Genomic DNA, 20,515 nt, shown 5'->3' on the forward strand with positions numbered 1-20,515 from the left:
TGTTCCTGAATTCACAGGAAACTGTTTATTTGTGACCTATATGTGACACTTCACCACAAAAACAGTTTTAAGAAAAAAAGTAAACAAATAAATAATAAATAAAAAACACAAGAACAAAAGTAGCACAGGTATATTTGTAAGCAATAGCCAAAAATACATTGTATGGGGCATTTTGGGCCAAAATGCATTAGGGTATTTAGTAAAGATAATGTTCCATGAAGATATTTTGTAAATTTTCCACCTTAAATATATCAAAACTCTATTTATAATATATCATATGCATATTGTGTTCACCGTGGGTTCTACCATGTAAAAGATAAGTAATAAAAATGTATTTTGTATAAAATAACATTCAATATAACAATATACAACATCTAGGATAAAGATGGGCATAAATTACAGATAAATATAAATTATAACCTATTTAATTACAAATACGAAGAATTACGAAATCCTACAAGTGCTACCCTGATAGTACAATGCATTCATGGCCTCCGAGTATAATATAATGACCGAATGACTCTTACGAGCCTTATCTTTTTAGTGATTCAAAAAGCTCTTGTGGTGTGGATTAATCTGAATCACCTTTAAGTCTAAATTTATTTATGTATTTCTTTGTTTACTGCAATAAATAAACCATAAAAAACATTGTTTTGCAAATTATAGTTAAGAACAAAATACACAATGTATTCCTTAAAACTCTAATAGCATAATCCACGCAGAAGCAGAGGGAGATGAGGGCGCCCTCCTCTGTTGATGGATGTGTTTACACCGGTTGAGATGCAGCAGATTCAGAAGCAGCATCCGCTCAGGAGCCGCGGGGCCTGCGGTACGACAAACGCTTTTATAAATCAAAACACAATATCTCAATAATGACACGTCAATGTATAGTAGTTCAAATGCTGTAGAAACACGTATGTTGCGTATGAACGTAGATAAGGAGATCTTTGCCGTCTTAAAAAGTTGTTTACCTGCAGTAGCATCTGCTGGATAGCTTGCAAGCTACACGATGTTGAGTTTTATGTTTAAAAACAATATCTTTCATTACTATTTACTGTCACTTTGGTGTAATGATTAAGTATCCTGTAATTATAATTGTAAACATCCATGTGGTCAGTTTTGTGTGTTCTGGGCTGAAGGGGACATTATTATTAGTTAGTGCGGTTGGCAGGTTGCTGATCTGATTTTGTGCTTTATAGGATCTTTCATGTCTCTGATTACAAATCTACCTGCCATCCTTTTGTAGACGTGCCATTAACATATTAGACTGGTCTGGATCATAATATTGAATTCAATAGAAGTCAGTGTAACTTAAACGTAGGTGTCATATGATTACATTCTATAGCTTTTATATGAGTTAAAAGCACTCATAAAGGTAGGCCTTTATCCTGTACACATTCAAAGCAAACGTTTATGTGGGATTTACATTGTAGGTGTGTACTTGAAGCGAGTTAAATCCTTTTTACTAAAATATTTTGTTGATGACAGCCTTCAGAGTACTATTTTAGTGAAATCAGGTGAATGACATATTTTCAAGATTAAATAGTCACACAAAATATGACAAGTTGGGTGTCATCACTGTTGCATGTCTGTAATTTGACAAATCAAGAGTGTCTCAGTTGTTCCTAACTGTATTTCAGTAATATTGTATCCTTGTGTCTTGATATCTGAGTAAACATCTATGAACAACGTCTCTGTATTTCCACTAGATATTGTTGGTTGTGGGGAATCAGCCAGTCTCCAGATGTAGTTTGAAGGAGCGTCACGTTGCCCCCACTGGTCCACATTCCCCCCCTCCACTGCATGGCTTCACTTGCTGGTGTCTCTCACAGCGTCTCCATATCCCCAGTCCTGCACACCCTCATGTTGGGGTCTCAGGCCTCTCACAGACTGACCAATGACTGCCTGGATTGTTCTGCCTGTCAGCCTGTCCGCTTTCTCCATCACAGGGATATGGATTGTGTAAGTCTTAATGTTAAATGGATAGTTTGAGCCAGAAGTTTTACATTCAATTCTATATAACCCATCTCTACTGTTTACTACAGTATACAGACAAGTCATGTGCTTATTAACAAATAAGCATATTTTGTTCACTAGTTACGCCATGGCAGTTATGAATCACCATGTCTGTCCTGTTGAGAACTGGTAAGTTATCCCTATAAAGCGCCCCCCCCCCCCCCAAAAAAAAGCAGTCATGCTTCACAGAATTAAACCCAAATCCCCAAATGCTGTTTAGACTGTGCTTTCATGCTTGATTCTTTGTATCATAGGTCATACAATTTGACATGTACAGAGGAAACGGTTAAGAGGGGCTTCCCAAAAACCTGCTGTACTCTTCAAGACATCCCCCTCATCAGGTGAGACTTTGAATTTATCTGGAATACCACAAAATGACCCCATTTTGAAGATGCCTCCTTTTAGTAGTACTGTTGCGCACCAGCTTCTTGTAGAAAGGTTGCCTGATATCTGATTTTCTGATCTTTTAACAGTAAATGTGGATGTTATCCACCAGAGAGCTGTCTCTTCAGTTTGATTGGCAATGTTGGGGCTTTTATGGGTAAGAAGTATAGTTTAAAATTGAATAAATAACCAAATAAGTTTATATTCAAAATGAACTCCACAAAGAAGTTGTATAATTTATGTCAATATTAAAATACTTCTATGTGCGTGTGTGATGGATTTCTGCAGTGGTTATGGTGTGCATGCTGCGTTATGCTCAAGTGATTGAACACAGCCATCACTGCTGGACCAACACAAGTGCTTTGGTGTCTGGCTGCATTAATGGCCTGGGTTTGGTCATGGTGGGCAACTTTCAGGTGAGCAGGCGAGAATGGACTTGTGCTTTCAGCCCATTATATAAATCTAAATGAACTTCTATTTCATTTTTTTTAGGTTGATCATGCTAAGACCCTTCATTATGTGGGAGCGGGTGTAGCTTTCCCTGCCGGCTTGCTGTTTGTGTGTCTGCAGTGCGTTCTGACGTACCGTATAGCAGAGACAGCGCTGGACTACTGGATGGCTCATGTGCGTGTGGCTCTCTCAGCTGGAGCTCTGGTTTCCCTTGTCCTCAGTATCCTTACCATGAATGTTACTACACTTTATGTTTGACCTGAAGGAAGACATTGGAAATCAGTCATGATATGATCATATGAAATTGATTTTCACAGTACATATATTTTAGTAGTCTGTACCAATGCCAGTGAAATTTCACGAGTCGCAGTAGCAGTTTTGATACTACCGTACAGCAAAAACGAATGTGCAATTGAGCACATTGTATTCTTTCATGTTAATGTAAATAAATCAAATTAAAATAATGCCGTGTAGCCTTCAGTTACAGTGGGTTTTTTTAATTATTCAAGAGCTTTTATAGTTTATATTTTAGTCTATATAAATAAAAAAAGAAATAAAAATGTATTATAAGCGACAAGTCAAATGACTATTTCAGTGTTAGAAGTTAGACGTAATTTTCAAAGTTCATAAACAATAAAGAAACAAAATAAAACAACGAAGAAAACATCAGTTTTTGAATTTTTTTATTATTATTATTTATTTAAAAAAATAAGTTAACAGTGCTTGAAGTTTTGTATAAGTTTAAGTAAATAGTCTACAAAAAAAAGAAACATATAGAACAGTTTAAAACAAGAGAACAGAAGAGTGGGGTCGGGGGGGGGGGGGGGGGGGGGGGGGGGTCTGCGCTTGTCTAAAGTTTAAAATTATTGGTGCACCCATAAGCCAATTGCAGCATTTGGTCATGACGTGTGTAATTCGCCTGCTCAACCGCCTCGAACTTCCACTGTAAACACAGGAATGCTGTGAAAACAAAACCATGAAGCGCAATCTGATCTGATCCTCTGATCCTCAATGAGAGCAACCAAGGGAGACACAATTACAATTACCACCTTGCCGGACTTTGGCCTCCCCAGTTTCTCGCTGACGATCGGTAACAGCTGATGAATTAAACTTTTCCCAAAACCTGTCTGGAGTAAAGCGACAACATCACCTCCATACACAATGTGAAACGAACACTCTTGTTCGGGCTTCAGTATAGGCAAATGCAGGGCAGAGGGTGGGCTGAGAGCCGTGACATAGACGCTAAGCATAAGCGCTGAACTTAAGATTGTAGTTTAGGTTAGGGAAATCAAAAACGACCGTGGATATGGAGACACGCGATGCTATTCGCACTGGTTTGGGGGATATTTTCGTTGATTGGATGGCTGGTTTGGAGCCAGAGGAAATCTGGGAGATGGTTTGCTTTTTAGACTGAGTACAGAAGCAAAGTGAGATTGAGTGGAAGTACGAAGTCTGGCATAGTCAGGCTACACCCACACAGCAGTAAGTAGTGGACACACACATTCAGTTGTGGGTAATGATGGAGGTGGAAGAAAGCGCTGGTCATTCACTCCCCCCACCTACATTTCCTGCCAGTACTGAGACTCGAACCTGCAACCTTCGGGTTACAAGTCCGACTCTCTAACCACAGCCACAACTGTCCCAATACTACATTAACAGTGCAAATAGATCAGTTAATACACTAGATCAGTTACAGCAAAAAAGAAAGGACATTTATAGTACATCACAGATCATGGTAAATAATGTTATTAATGTTTAAGTTCATTGGACCCATTCCTTAACATCTTGTTCAAGGTGGTATCTTCTTCGTCCATGAAAGTTATGTATTGCAGCATGCCGCAGCCATCTGTGAATGGGTCTTCACTGTCTTGGTCCTGGTGTACTATGGCACCTTCACCTATGAGTTTGGCACTGTCAACAGCGATACCATGATGGTGGCCTTAATGAAGCGCAGTCAACACCACCATCCAGGGTCAGCGGTCATTATGGGGGGTATCGGGAAGGGTGTGGCAATGGGATGTGGTGCCCGCAGTCTCAAGTCCCCCGGAGGCAGCAGCACGTCCACACACCTCAACTGTACACAAGAAAGCATCGCCATTCTTTAGGGGTTAACCGCTACAATATTCTGTCAGACCTCAGCGCATAGACTCTTTATCTGGCTCACGGATTTGTAAAAAAAAAAATGGTACAATGAATACGGATTTACTTGTGAGGTTACAGTAAGTTTACAGACTTGCTGATTATAATCTAACCGTAATGGCCAGTTAGTCATAACTAAGGTATTTTGCATGATATTTTGCGTTCACATGTAAGATAATTCAAAGTACAGCCACTATAACCAGCACAGACAAGTCCTTCGCATGATTCATGGGGCCTCTGACAGAAATGTTTTAATTTGACTATGTGAAAACTGCAATAACCCATCTGTAAAGGCACATTCACACTAACAGCAAGTAAATTGTTTAGGGTCAACAAGTGGATTGTTAGTTGCTGGAAGGATTTTTGCCTCAGGAGTGCTGTAGGGATGATGTATTACACTATGTAGGCCTGGAAACTCGAAGTTAGCATTGTAACACTTCTCGTTTTTGGTAAAATGCCTGAAATAAGATACCTGGTGAACACAAGCTCAAGGTATTTAACGTTTTATGTTACAAAACAAAATACATCTGTAATATCCTCTTGTGATTTTTTTTTTTTAAAGGGATAGTTCACCCAAAAATTAAAATGCTGTCATTAATTACTCACCCTCATGTCGTTCCTAACACGCAAGACCTTCGCTCATCTTCAGAACACAAATTAAGATATTTTTTGATGAAATCTGAGAGCTCTCTGACCCTCGTTTAGATCAAAGCATAAACAATATAAACAACGTATCCATGCGTCGCAGCTGACACAGATCAGCATAAATTGTGATACTCTCTAAAATGGCACCAGGGCGATGCAAAGGAGAAGAATTGTTGAATAAAGTGGTTATTTATAGTTTTCTTTGCACACAAAAAGTAATCTTGTAGCTTCGAAAAATTACGGTTGAACCACTGATGTCACATGGATTATTTTAAAGATGTCTTTACTACATTTCTGGACTTTGATCGTGGTAGTGACCTTGCAGTCTATGGAGGTTCAGAGAGCTCATGGGATGCATCAGAAATATCTTAATTTTTGTTCCGAAGATAAACCAAGGTCTTACAGGTTTGGAACGACGTGAGGCTGAGTAATAAACATTTTTTTTGGGTGAAGTAGCTTCATTGTGTTTATAATCATTCTCTTTCTCTTATTTTTACTCAGACTTTCAGGGATTTTTTTTATTTTTATTATTAAATAAAACTGAAATAGATTTTTTTTCTGATTGCAGTAGGCTTTACAATTCATCAAATTTATAGTCATTTGTAAAGATTATCATGGTAAACAAAACGTTTATCAATTCTGAGCTTTGTTGCTCACTCAGCTTTTTTTATTTATTTTTATTCAGTAATTCAAAAGCCAATGAAAAAAATCCTATTGGGTTTTTGTTGAGGAAACCAGGGGCATGCTAACTTCCAGGCTGTCATCACTGCATTTCTCTATTGGTAGTCGGTGCATTGTATCTCCACTCAATTACATATAGTTGTAAAAAACAAATATGATTTGTTGCAACACTCTGTCACTCATGTTGCCCTAAATCGCCAGCTCCTATTGAAAATCAGTGACTTTGGTCACTTTGCCACTGTGAATCTCTTCCAGAACTGCCAGCAATACCAAGACACTCGTCTAGTCAAAGAAGATAATTGGCTAAACCCATCCAACCTTTAGTAACCCGTTAAATCTGTAGAAACTGTGATTACACAACATGTCAAGAGCCGTTACTGTAGCAATGAGGATTTTACGTCAGCTCCACCAGCCATTGCTGCCAACAGTTGGGTTGCAGTGAGGTTGAGGTTTAGTCACTTTACTTTAGTCAAATAGCGATACTTTGTATTCATACCTGAGATGCAGGTGGTCCGTATTTATGTATTCATTCCAGGTGCTCATAGCTTAGTTTGATCTGTGCCATGGTATTGGCATGATATCAGGTGCTCTACATACAATGTGGATGTGTTAAATTGGATTTAAGGGCATCTCTTTGCAACCTTTTGAACATTGTGGTGCTTTCGCCACTTTTGTCAAAAACTGCCTGTATCGATTAGTTGCATCCCAGGTACCATGCAAACAAACTCCTAATATTTTAGGATCAAGGAACAAGATTTTTTGTCAGTTAATCTGTTGTTTTGTTCTGAGGTTTTTTTTTTCTCACATTTATAAATATAAGGTGACATTAATATGACTTTTCAGGAGATTAATCTTGCTCTTGATCCCTGTTGTAAAAACTTTGGGATTAATAAAAAAAAAAGCAAAAAGCAAAAAAGCTGTCTGTACTGTAGGGGGTAAAATTTAGTTCTTTTGTGTTTATTTGCAAAATTCTTGCATTTCCCAAAGAAACTATAATAGGAGAAGAGAAGGGAAAATTATATTTCAAAGCTTTTGCAAATACAAAGTATCTCTCAGGGGAACACAAAAGTTTTGCAAGTGAATGTATTGTTCACACATAAAAGATTTGCATTTGCTTGGAAAACATTTGCGTTGTCTCTTTTGTGTTTTCACTTGAGAAACTGGTAACGGTGGAAAAAACTTTTTTTGTGAGTGAACATAGAAACACTGATATATACCGATATATATATAGTTTAGTTCTTCAGAGAGCAAGTTAAATTATTACAGGGGAAATACATTTTGCAAGTGGATGCAAAATATTTGTGAGCAAATGCAAAATTTCTCAGGGGATCACAAAACTCGAGTGAGAATGCATTACATTCCCACAAAAAAAAAAGTAAAAAAAAAAGTGTGTGTTCACCCAAGAAACTGCATTTATTTATTAATTTTTTTTTTTTTTTTTTTGAGAATGCAACAGTGTTTAGAAATTTTGCATGCAAAAATTCATGTTTTTTTTACATCTCAGGTGTTGCATAGAAACCCTGCTCAAGATCTGGATGTAAGATCAGCTGGGAGGGTAGACGATTTGTTAGTAAGATTCCTCTCAAAAGTAGTTTATTCAGCATATTGAAGCATCATGTCTAAGATGCGTTCTGTATGTCTAATGAGATATCGACTGACATCAGTAATACAAGTGATGCTATGCGGCTCAAGTGGTAGAGCATTGTGTTAGCAGCGCAAGGTTGTGGGTTCAATTCCCAGGGAGCATGTTAAGTAAAAAATGTTAGAATGAATGCACTGTAAGTCGCTTTGGATAAAAGCATCTGCATATATATGCATTTGACATGAAAGTTAAAACTGTCAAGTAAACAAGTCAAACTGACATTTTTCACTTTTTAGGTGGAGACAGTTTTGTGTAATAATGCAGACATTTTGTTTATTTCTCCAACATGCTTAGTTTCTGACACTTCAGTATTAATTCAGCATTAAGAGAAAATCAGAGGTCTTATCAGTTTATTTTCTAGTGCATTATATAAAATATTTACTGTGTGTAAATGATACGTATTGTTACGCAGAGCTGCTTTTAAATGAATCCATAATATTGCATAGAGTATGCATACTACGCTGAGACTAGGGTCTAGTTAATAATATCGAAATGAAGAATGCTTCCTAATCAGCATCGCACCATTGTTATATACACTTCATTTTATAATATATAAAATACTCAAAGTAAATTTTCATAATATGTTGGAATTGATGTAGTGCACTAAAGGGGAAATTGGAGTATTTTTGATTTAGTGGACCCCAAATGTGAAATCCTCCATAATAAGCTGTATTTTGATTACACAGTATTTTAGTTTTTAGATATTGCTCATTTGGAAGCAATGTTATATTGAGAACTATTAAAGAAACCACTTAGAGTTGGTTATGTGTTGTATCTGTTTGTTTATAATTTATTCGTTGTATTGTCAGAAAATGAATCCATGCAATATCCAACTGTTCTGTTCAAGTACTTGCAAACAAGCATACCTCTATGAAAACCTTACTGTGGTGAGATGTTCAGATTTCCTAAAAGAGCTGCTATAAGACATATGTTACTTTAGCTATTTCCTGTATGTTGTTTCTGTTTTGTGTGAAAGGCCAAAATCAAACATCTGTAGATCTGTCCTGATGTCTCCTGAAGCTCAATCAATGATATGATTATTCATATGCATCCAATAAGACAATCAGTGCAGCAGTTTGAATAAGGCCCTAATCACCTTTTAGGCTACAATAATTTAGTTACTTTTTGTTACTTAGAAAATCCATTAAGGGATATCTGTCAAAAGGAAAGGGATTTCTAAAAACTGTTTTGTTTAGTAGACAGATTGTCTGATAAACTTGTGAAATGGAAACTGAAATCCATTTATCAGCTTGTTACTGTTCATACTGCAACTTTCTGTTGAATTATGAGCCTTTCTGCACGTTTCCTCATCTTTCACAAGGGTTTTGTTTTGTAAAATAAAATGTACCTTAAATTGAGTGAGACTGTTCATTGAGAAGGTTGTTTGCTGTTGGTATCAAACTGTTTACAGCAGTTATTTCATGTTTAATAGAGAATGTAAGTGACAAAATTACATTTCACACACCATAAAGTATTCTGCAATGCCTCCATGAATAATTTAGCCATATAGGGCTTAAAGTGTCAGGGTTGTGTATGACTGATGGTATATGATCCTATAGAACAGGTTATGGATGTGCACTATGGTCAGTTTTGGGTGCCACACAATATAAATATAAATATATATTTATATATATATATATATATATATATATATATATATATAATTGACAATAATTGTGAAATATAAATGTTTTTATGCAAGTTGTGTTGCTTTTGCCGTGTTACACAGATGCTGCACTTGAAAGCTGGGGGAGGAAGAAACATCAACACTAAGAAAAATGAACACTTTTGTACCTTTAGGTACCAACATGGACCATTTAGATACAAACACATTTTAGGCTTAATATTGAGAAATGTGCATAGTGCACAAGCTGTAATCCAAATATATATATATATATTTTTATATCAGTAAGTATACATACACACACACACACACACACACACACACACACACACACACACATATATATATATATATATATATATATATATATATATATATATATATGGAGTTGTTATATAGGCACTCAGTTACTGCTTAGCCACAAGAAAGAGAATGCAGAGAAGGGAGAGACAGACATAGACAAAAGAAAGGATACAAGTGCAGTGAGTAACACGTTATACAGATGTTCCAATTTAGCAAACTTTAGGTATAGCATTTTAGTGATATGTAAATAATATATGAATGTATTTGTAGTATAACTAAATGTATTTCAAAGACATTTGTGTTTATTTTTCAGTAGGGAAGGCATCTGTAAAGGCTTTTCAATAAACCATTTGACCAAACCATAAAGTGCCTGAGATTTCTATTTCAGTCAAATTAATCACAATCAGTTAACAAATTTGATGTAAGGCCTTTTTTTATGGGATATTTTATTTTATCACAATGGATTGTTATTTCTTTTAAACTCATTAATGTAATGTTTTGTTCATATAGTCAGCAGATGTGCCCTAGTAACTCTACACACAAACATAAAATAATTAGCCACAAACAACTACACACAGATTTTAAAATAAATTAAAATGTGAAACACGCTCTTTTGCTTTTTCAGTGTGCAGTGAAGAAAAAGAGTTTGTCATATATGCACATATACACTGTATATAAAGTATATATGACTGATGAATTTTACACAGTTATGCAACTGAAGTGAATCAATACTGAACTGACTTGAGTAGGTCATCAGTAAATGAGTGTGGCATTAAAATGGCAGTTTCCAAAATTAAACAAAAGAGCTTTTAGTTTTTAGTAAGGCGTGTAATGTAGAGAACTGTGTTTAGAGTTTTGCAAAAAGTTTGTTTTAAAATATCAAACTGAGTGTAAAGTAATGTAGTTTTGCAGACTCAGTCTAAAGATGAGGTAAGACTCTTACCTCATCTTTAGACTGAGTCTGCAAAACTACATTACTTACCGTAAGAGAATGGTTTCACTAAGTGGGCCTCAAGTATCTATTTTAGTGTCTAAGCAATTTAAAAAATCTGTAATAAATTAAATAAATAAATAAGCTACATATTTGCCTACTGGACTGAATGTGTTTTACGGTGCTAAAAAAGGATTTTTTTTTTTTTGTCCACTTTTGACAATATGGGACATCACTTAAAAAATCAGGAATTTTGTATTGAATGTATTGTTGGTTATTGCTAAAAAAAAAATGTATGCTTGTGCTACTTTGGTATTATGACTGGTTTTGTGGTGCAGGATCACATATGTAAGGATAACTAAGAGGGAAATAAAAGGGAAATAAAATGACACATGATTTTTACAGATAATTATACAGTAACTGTATAATAATAATAATAATAATAATAATAATAATAATATAGTGTAAAAAAGCTCATTATGAATATTAAACACATAAACTTAAAATACGTTTACAGATTAAATGGTGCCCTCTGCTGTTTGTTCTGGCTCTGTGCATGTGCTCTTTTCACAAAAAAAGAAAAAATAAATAAATAAATAAAATAAAAATACAATACATTACATTTTATCCAACCATATATTTTCCTTTATCCTCTGCAGGGTCAGTGGGGGGCTGCAGCCTGTCACAGCGTCTCGGGCCTCGGGCAGGGGACACCCTGAACAGACGGCCAGTCCATCGCAGGTCTCACACACAGACACCACACAACTATGGACAATTTGTACAGTGTCCTGTTTAAATGATGTTACATGTCTTGGTGGAAATCCTGGCAGACACATGGAGAACATGCACACTACAATATCACAAACTACACACTTTCATGTCAGTTAGAAAAAAGTGTGGATATAAAAAGAAAGTGTACACTGTAGAGTGAAAAAGGGGCAGATAGGTTGCATTCTGTTACAATGACAATAGGCTTATATTGCATGTTTAATATTGTAAAAAAAAAAAAAAAACACCCACGACAATGAAAAAGCTCTGCTTTGATTACAAAAAGGTGTTTAGGATGAGCAGCCCTTATTATTCTCCTCCTCTGTTTGGCTTACTGAGAAAGGTGATTAAAATAGAGCTGAATGTTTGCGTTCAGTGTTTTCCTCAACACAAATCAAATTTCGAAGCAGGACAATTCTGGACAATGTAGATTTCATATTGCATGGTTTTGTATCAATATTTTGACCACAAATATCATTGTTTATTTCCATAACATTCCAGAACATGACAAATATTAAAATAATTCTATTTAGCTTTACCTTTCAGCAATATAGTGCATTTAAGTACACTGCAAGCTAAAAAAAAGTTCCTTACTGCTCTTTCACAGGTATTTCCCATATGCTGAAATGTGTTGTGCGTTAGGGTTGAAGTAAACGTCAGTAAACTTCAGGGAAAATGCATTTTCTGATATTATCCATCTTCTACTATTTATTTTTTTTCTTACAGTGTCCCAAAGAAATTCAGATGAATGATAGGAATAATATTCACATTCCTTCAAGTCAAGTAAAGTCAAGTAAAGTCTCCTTTATTTGCATACTGCTTTTTACAATACATATTGTGTCAAAGCAGCTTCAATAGCAGAATCAGTTATGGAAACTCAACTATGGAGACATTCTGCATTAAAGCAACTAAAAATACAACTGTGTCATTGTACATATCAAGTCAGTTTAGTCTTGGTTCAGTATGATAACAATGAATTAACTCAATTTCTAGGCAAATGCAGTTTAACTAAGCAGTTCTGTTACTCAGCTATAGCCAGTTCAATGCAGTCTGATGTTGAATGATGTGATTCAGCTCCACATAAGACAATAGTTCAGTTTGATTTAATTCAAGTAAAGAAAGCATCTTATGAAGCAACTAGACTGGACTGCCTGACTCAGTTTGTTTAGGTATTTGCATGTGAACTGATTTGTCAAAAAATAAAAATTCAATTGATTCTGATTTCAACTGATTCAATGATAACAGCAGATTATAGTAGTTTTTTGCATATTTTTGAGGAATTTATATAGATTTTCTGAGCAAAATACATTGACAGCTTGAGGTGGTTTGTTTCCAACAAACAAGAAAAAAGGTTCAAGGTTGTGAACAAGAAAGTGTTTTTTTTCTAAAATCATTTGCCTCGAACAAAAGGCATCTGTTAAAAATGACTAACAACCACAGCAAAAACTAAAATTGCATTTGTGCTCCTTTTGTCACTTCGTGGAATAAAAAGGAGATTGTGCACTTGACCTCAGAAAATGCCCTTGCTTTTAATCACATCTCCTTGTGTTTACATACCAAACTATCAGCACGGTTTTCATGGGGAATCAGTTTTTCTCGATAGCCTTTCCTGCCAAGTCATGTTTATATGACAAATGAGCTTTAGTGAACACAACAGCAGATTGGTACAGTAACATTAAGTTAAACATGCATTCTTAAAAAATTATAATTAAATATAACTCACTCTCAAGCCATTCCAAACCTGACTTTCTTTGTTCTGTGGATCACAAAAAAGACAGTGTTGTTTTGGACCCCACTGTATTTTCACTGAATTAACAAAGATATTTATCATATAACACAAAAAAAAAAAAAGAAGAAAAAAAAAAAAACATACAGGTTTGGAAATTTGGTTATGTCAAAATGTCATATTAGATCAGGTGACACTTTATAACATAAAACAATCAATATCAGAAACTGTTTCAAATGAAAATACTTTTTAATAAAGAAAATAACATTGCTGGCCAAACAGATTTAGTCTGCTGCAGCTATTGCTATGGCATTTTTGTGACATTATGCACGTGTACAATGTGTTTTGTGTTGTGCACTGAGTGACTGTGCCCATCTGTAGTGGCAAGCATGGCAACTACAACAGCAAAAATAAGAGCAGCTGAAATCAATACAGTGGCTACGAGTCCTTTGTTAGCCCGCAGGTACTCCATCTTCTGGTTCATAGCAGATTCCTTACATCTTTTCCTCTAAAATTGAAATGAAAATAGAAAATATTAAGATTATGAATCATCTCCTTTAACACAAATTTGAAAAGTGTATCAGTTTCGCCTTACACAATAAGGCTTTGTTGATAATTGCAATTCATAGGATACTGTGAGTAATATTGTTTATATGATCACTTTATAATAGTAAATAACATGTCTGTCACATTAATGAACACAAAAAGACATAAGCTGTTGAGACTTGCATGCTTGAGGATTTGGCACAAACCTAAGTTCTCTGAATAAACTTAAAAAACATCTATATGAAATAATGACTATTAGATGATATATTAACTCTAGAAATGACAAGACTCATGTTATACATTAAGGAGACACTGTACTTACGGTGCACTGAGGCTTTGCAGGCTTTTGATTAACATCTTCTGCTTTATTTTCATTTTCCAGCATCGTAACTTTCACCTCCTCTGTCTCACTCTTAGCATTTTGAATATTATCCTAAAACAGAGTTATCAACAATTTAGGGTGACATGTTTCCTTAGTGTATACAACATGCTGCATATAAGTATTTTGCTTCTCTGATGCTTTTAATACACAAAAGCCTTTAATAAATCTAAACCATAATAAACCTAATGATTATTAGAAACATAACATTATTTATATATGACAGAATAAAATTACATAATACAAAATTCTAACTAATTACATGATATAGAGGTGTATAGAAATAGATTTGGATTAGCAAAATAACCACTATATTAACATCATATTAACTATAAACGTGATCTGCAAACATCTGACAACCATAAAGCAATGCAATTGCAACATCTTTTTTTTTGTGCTTGTGCAGTCATTGTTTAAAATAAATGACATCTGGTTTATTATTTTATATCAAATGGAATGACATTCATATATTTGAATAAGGCTCAAATGTATTTCAGGGCCACTGCATATTTACAAATGGTATTTATATTTTGCTGTCTTAAGGTGCAAATGGTCAAATAATGCATTCAGTAATCTGTACTATCAGCTGATAACTGAATACTTAAATTGCACTCATAAGCAAGTGTTTGGCCTACATATGAACAAAAGTGAAAGCACATTGCCCTTTCAAATAAAGTGCATACGATCAGAGGTGGGTAGAGTACCCAAAAACTTTACTCAAGTAAAAGTAAAAGTAATTCTAGAAATATTTACTCAAGTAAAAGTAAAAGTACTAGTCTTGAATAGTTACTTGAGTAAGAGTAAAAGAGTATCGGATAAAAAATCTACTCAAGTAGTTAGTTACTAGTTACTTTGGGTCATATATACGGAGCCTTTTTTTATATAGATATATAGACAAAAAATGTATGTAATGTATGTGTGTGTGTATAAATGTATATATTTCATCAGCCTTTAATCCAATTTATGTAATTTATTATAAAACCCTGTCTGTTTATTTAAGTAACAAATATAGGTGTCATGCCATAACATATTTTTAATACGACTGACTATATTTTAAATGTGAATTTAACATTGAAAGTTAATGTGATATAAATATTGCTACTAATCTTTCATTGTTCAGAAAGAGAGCAAATAACATTTACATTATTAAACATAATTTTCACTGACAGTCTAGATTTCATTCACTCTCAGAAACTACCATTAAAATCACTGAAACTGTTAACACTGTGAAATCAATATCTTAATTATAGATTCGTACACACATCTGCACTTTGTTGTTTCTGACGAGAGAATTCGGCAGAAAGAGGTATTCAGTAAGTGAGCGAGTGAAGGAAGCACCGGCATTTCAGCGATGACTCATCGGAACAGAACCGTGTGTGATTGGTTAATGCGCAGCGCTTTAAAAACGGGTCTGTCTCTGGCTCAGCGCCAGCAAGCGATCACAGATCTGAATTTAGCAGCTGATGATATGACTTGCTGAACGTACTCGCACTGGTGTGATTGTATTAAAATTAATAAAATCTTAATCGGCTATTCTTTGTCTTTTGGAAGCTGCATTCAACCTGTTATAAGCCACACACGTACAACAAACTAATGTCACAGTGGTATCGTGTACTGTAATCGAATGTAGCCCAAGTTGTTACCTGTTAAACAGTAGACAGCACACGCGTTCATCTAATAAGGATCTCCATCGCAAGCAAATAATAGCCTTTGCAGATTTGCTTTCAATTCAGTGCAGTTCCATAGCCCCGTTTTCAACGCTGCTAATATTCTTAAACGTTACAACTCTGAGTGAACCGCTTCAGAACTCAGCGCGTGCAGCATGGAACTGAACGACTCAATCAAACTGATTCATGAACCAATTCACTCGTTTGCCAATTGGTTTGATCAAGCCTTTGAACAGAGTTGACTCAAAAGAATGAATCATTCGCGAATGGGCATCGCTCATTGTCCAGAGAAAAGTAGACGGCGCGTTTGGAATAAACTGAAGCATTTATTGCATTAAGATAAAGTAACGAGAGGGGTGTCGCCCACAGTAACGAAGTAAAAGTACAGATTTTTCCCAAAAAATGTACTCAAGTAAGAGTATAAAGTACCCATCTTTAAATATACTCCGAAAAGTATTCGTTACCCCGAAAAATTACTCAAGTAAATGTAACGAAGTAAATGTAACTCGTTACTACCCACCTCTGCATACGATTATAACAGTTTGGCCATAATATGTTGCATAACACAGCATAATGGCATTTAAAAATATTGCTCAGAATGTTATATATAAGCTATTCCTTAAACTGTGTACAAATGTCATTGAATGTATGCCTATACTCACCATACTGCAGCAGTATCGCGCTGGAGCTTGTATTTGTGCTTGATTCTGGCGATGTAGAAAGAGTGAATGAAAACACAGGTGAAGTGAGAGCAAAGTCCGTATTTGGCTAGTTAAGATGTCATGCAGCTCCTCCTTCTCACTTCACTTCAGCAGAGATTCCTCCTTTATTTGTTTTACTGTTTCCACTTCTACTAATCACTGGTTGATTCACTGAAACAGACCATAAATAACCTGCTCATTCTCAGGAAAGAGTGACATACTGTTTATCTATTTATCATTTCAACTGAAAGGATTCCTGCGAAAAATATATTTTTTTAAAGAAATCATATGTTCTCACCTCAGGCCCCCAACACACTGTGGTTACAGGTACAAGTAGTTATAGCTACATTAGTCAATTTCAATTTACATTAGTCAATTTAATTCTAGTGTTCCCTACATTAAAAAAAAAAACAATGTTTCTTTTTCAAACATGCTTTACGCCATGATTATTCAAACATACCATATTAAAATTATTCAGAGGTTTAAAATCAGTGGAAATAATAATGGTCTTGACTTGAACATATAATTTCAACCTAACATATTATTCACAGTGAATGTTTGTAGCCTATGTACTAAGAAAAAAATATATACATATCACAGTGATTTTTCCTCCATAGCCAAAATATCTAGGACATTAATACATAAGTATAAGCATAACAAAATAGGCTACTGAAAAGACTCAGTGAGAGAAATCTACCTGTTTATACAATGTGGTCAAAGACACATTTTTTTTTGTTTTTGTTCATTATTTTAAGAACTGATTGGAGCACTATATTATTGTTTCATGAAAAGGTGCATGCTAGGGTTGCCAGGATGCTACAACCAAACCTGCCTAATTGCTACTCAAAACTAGCCCAATCGTGTTTTGAGGGTGGTTTCCCCTTTTTCTGGGGTGTAAAATACACGCTTTCTGTCAGGGTTCCCCTGGTAAATTTGCATTCCAGTGCCAAAATATGATATTATTGGGGCCGCTACAAACCAGCAACATCAAAAACAACTGCAGACTTGGCAACACATTATAACATGTAACATTATACAGACTATCAGTTCTTCATAATTTATTTTAAATAAAGTTGAATTTACAATGTATCAATTTAAAATGCAACTGAAAGTAATTCAAAATCTTTCTGAAATCAGTTTAGTATGTAACCCAAAGTAATTATCTGATTGTTTTAAAAGACTCCCACTGTAGCAGGACTGTACCAGACCAGACAGAGCTGCACTGAATGGAAACATAGAACAATGGTAAGTGAGAATTATCAAATTACATAAAGAATGACATAAGTAATAAACTTTGATTAATGATACTAACATGTCCCATTGGTATTCCAAGACAGTCAAGCCAGATCCTGTTAGTGGGACGATGGTCCTGTTTGCAATAGAGGAAACTTTTAGGGGTTAAGATAGAAGTAGACTGTCCAATATTGTTACATCATTGTTACATCATCTTTTCATATCTTGCTATGTTCAGAATGTATAACATGCCCATATGATTAGCCCTAGTAGAAAAAAAAGACAAAAACACACTTATACTGGATATGGCTCCATTCATAATGTATGCAACAAGTAATGATAGTGATGGATTTTAAATAATTACTATACATATAAATAATATATGTAACGTGTGCACAATAAATAAATAAATAAATAAATAAATAAAATAAAAATAACTGAACCAGGAAGGAAGCAGGTTCAATAACTCTCCAAAAGTCCATTAAATGGTTCTACATCTCAAATCTAGATTGGATGTAAGACAGGTTTTCAGAAAATACACAGTGACATGACAATTCATGATAGTCCCACATTGTGCTTGGTAATATAATGTAAACAAGGGTTTAGATCTTACCTTGAGCAGGAACGTATGCTGTCATCATTCTTGAAGTGGCCCCTACAGACTGTATATCAGAAATGATGTTTAAATCCTTACATCTAATACTCTTAATCGACTTACTGTGAGTTTCTTCATTCAGGGGAGAAGTGGGAAAAACCTTTAAGAAGCCTCACAAAACAGGACACAGCAATAGCAGGACAAACCACACTTGGGGATGTTTAAACTTCATGGATCTCTTACTGTGGTATACTTAAATCTGCAGTCGGTAACTTTTTTTTGGTTAAAAATGATCCAAAATCAATATTTGAGTAAGTACATAACCAGCCAGTGTTCAAAACAATCGCCTTACTTTAGCCCGATTCACAATGCCCTGTTGAAATAAACAACATATGCTGGTTAGGTATGTTTTGACGCTGGGAGGCTGGTTTATGCTGATCCTTTGCTGGTTCATGCAGACCAGCATAAACCAGTCTCCCAGCGTCAAAATATACCTAACCAGCATATTCTGCAGGGCGGTTCGCTTATAATAATGTTTTCTCATTTGTGTGGTACAGGTAGGTTTTCACAGGAAATGTTGAGCATGTTGTTGCATCTTTACATCACATTGTGAACATAAGGAAGTTTTCCCGGCTACTAGGCTATATCGCATGTGGGGATCCAACAGGTGGCAGATCGTTTATAGCCTTTTAAAATAATTTCTTAAAGGGGTCATATGTGTCACAGACACACCAGGCTCCAACACCCTTCAATCACAGCGCAATCCCTTACATGAGTACTGATCACACACACCTGCCCCTCGTCAGCACCCCAATCTACTGGCACATAAAAGACACATAAAAGAATTCATCATCTCACAGTTACAAGGTAAAGCACTTCAATAGGCTTCGGAAAACCCGTCTGGGATTCTTCTATTGGTAAGAAACTTTACAATTTAAAACAAGGCTAAATGACTGTGAATGATTATGCTCTTAAGTTCAGAACTCTCGCGGCCACAAGTGTGTGGAATGAACAAGCTTTATTGACTACATATCATCAAGGATTGGACCCACAAGTGCAGTTGCATCTCGCTGCATACGAGGACACCATAAGGCTTGAACGTTTCATCCAACTCTTCATTTGCTTTGCCAGTCGTATGCAGCCGTGTCTCGAAGAGCACCAGGGCCAGCCTCAGCACAACCTCTTCCTCTGCCGACCAGAACCCGTCAGCCCTCCAGAACCAGCCTACGAACCCATGCAAGTGGATTCTACTCGTCTGACAGTGACTGAACGGCAGAGAAGGCTGGCCCAGAATCTGTGCATATACTGTGGATAGGTTCACCATAGTGTCGGCCCACTTCAACTGCAAATTGGCATATTTCAGGTTGAGAAGATCCATCTGCTGGTTCTGGAGGAATCCACCGCTGACGTGATCCTAGGGTGCCCATGGTTGGAGCAGCACAATCCTGTCATCTCCTGGAAGACCTGAAGTCCTGAAGTGGGCCGAAACTTGTTTCATGTACTGTTTATCCGGGTTTCCTGTTCCATCCTCTCCGCTTCCTGAACAGCTTTCTGTCTGTGCTACAACCATTGAGAGTCCAACTGAAAAACAGTCAGTGGATATACCATTGTGTTACGCCCCCTTGGATGTTTTCTGCCCTAAGAGAGCCTCCAAGCTGCCTCCACACCGGCCATGGGAGTGCAATGTTGATCTGCTTCCGCGTGAGTCAGTGCCAAGGGGAAGGATCTATCCCCTTTCCATCCCGAAGGAGAAGGCCATGGAGCAATACATCAAGGAGGCTCTGGATCAAGGCTACATCCGTCCATCAACTTCCCCTGCTGCTTCGAGCTTCTTCTTTGTGGAGAAAAAGGATGGAGGCTTGCGGCCATGTATTGACTACTGATATCTCAACAACATCACAGTCAAGTTCAGATATCCACTTCCTCTTGTCCCAGCAGCTCTGGAACACCCCTGTGGTACTACTGTCTTCACCAAGTTGGACCTCTGCAGCGCGTATAACCTTTTCTGGATATGTGAGGGGGACGAGTGGAAGACAGCTTTCATAACACCTACTGGACACTACGAGTACCTCTTGATACTATATG

The 20,515-nt window shown here is 36.1% G+C and overlaps 1 protein-coding gene and 1 long non-coding RNA gene across 2 annotated transcripts; one reads left to right on the forward strand and one right to left on the reverse strand.

Moving 5' to 3' along the window:
* Window positions 1–731: 731 nt before the first annotated feature.
* On the forward strand, window positions 732–9,315 carry LOC127957008 (transmembrane protein 150A). Its single transcript, XM_052555339.1, has 8 exons — window positions 732–829; window positions 1,710–1,962; window positions 2,098–2,145; window positions 2,271–2,357; window positions 2,490–2,557; window positions 2,689–2,816; window positions 2,893–3,070; window positions 4,645–9,315. The coding sequence occupies exons 2-8, from the start codon at window positions 1,898–1,900 to the stop codon at window positions 4,953–4,955; spliced, it is 885 nt and encodes a 294-aa protein (XP_052411299.1). The 5' UTR covers window positions 732–829; window positions 1,710–1,897; the 3' UTR covers window positions 4,956–9,315.
* Window positions 9,316–11,903: 2,588 nt separating this feature from the next.
* Window positions 11,904–16,722, reverse strand: LOC127958270 (uncharacterized). The gene is made up of 3 exons (XR_008154003.1): window positions 16,564–16,722; window positions 14,178–14,288; window positions 11,904–13,817 (listed from the first exon to the last, which is right to left on the reverse strand). It is a non-coding gene; the product is annotated as an uncharacterized LOC127958270 (long non-coding RNA).
* Between the last annotated feature and the right edge of the window lie 3,793 nt (window positions 16,723–20,515).

This window comes from Carassius gibelio, chromosome B5, assembly GCF_023724105.1.
Source record: "Carassius gibelio isolate Cgi1373 ecotype wild population from Czech Republic chromosome B5, carGib1.2-hapl.c, whole genome shotgun sequence".
Taxonomy (NCBI): domain Eukaryota; kingdom Metazoa; phylum Chordata; class Actinopteri; order Cypriniformes; family Cyprinidae; genus Carassius; species Carassius gibelio.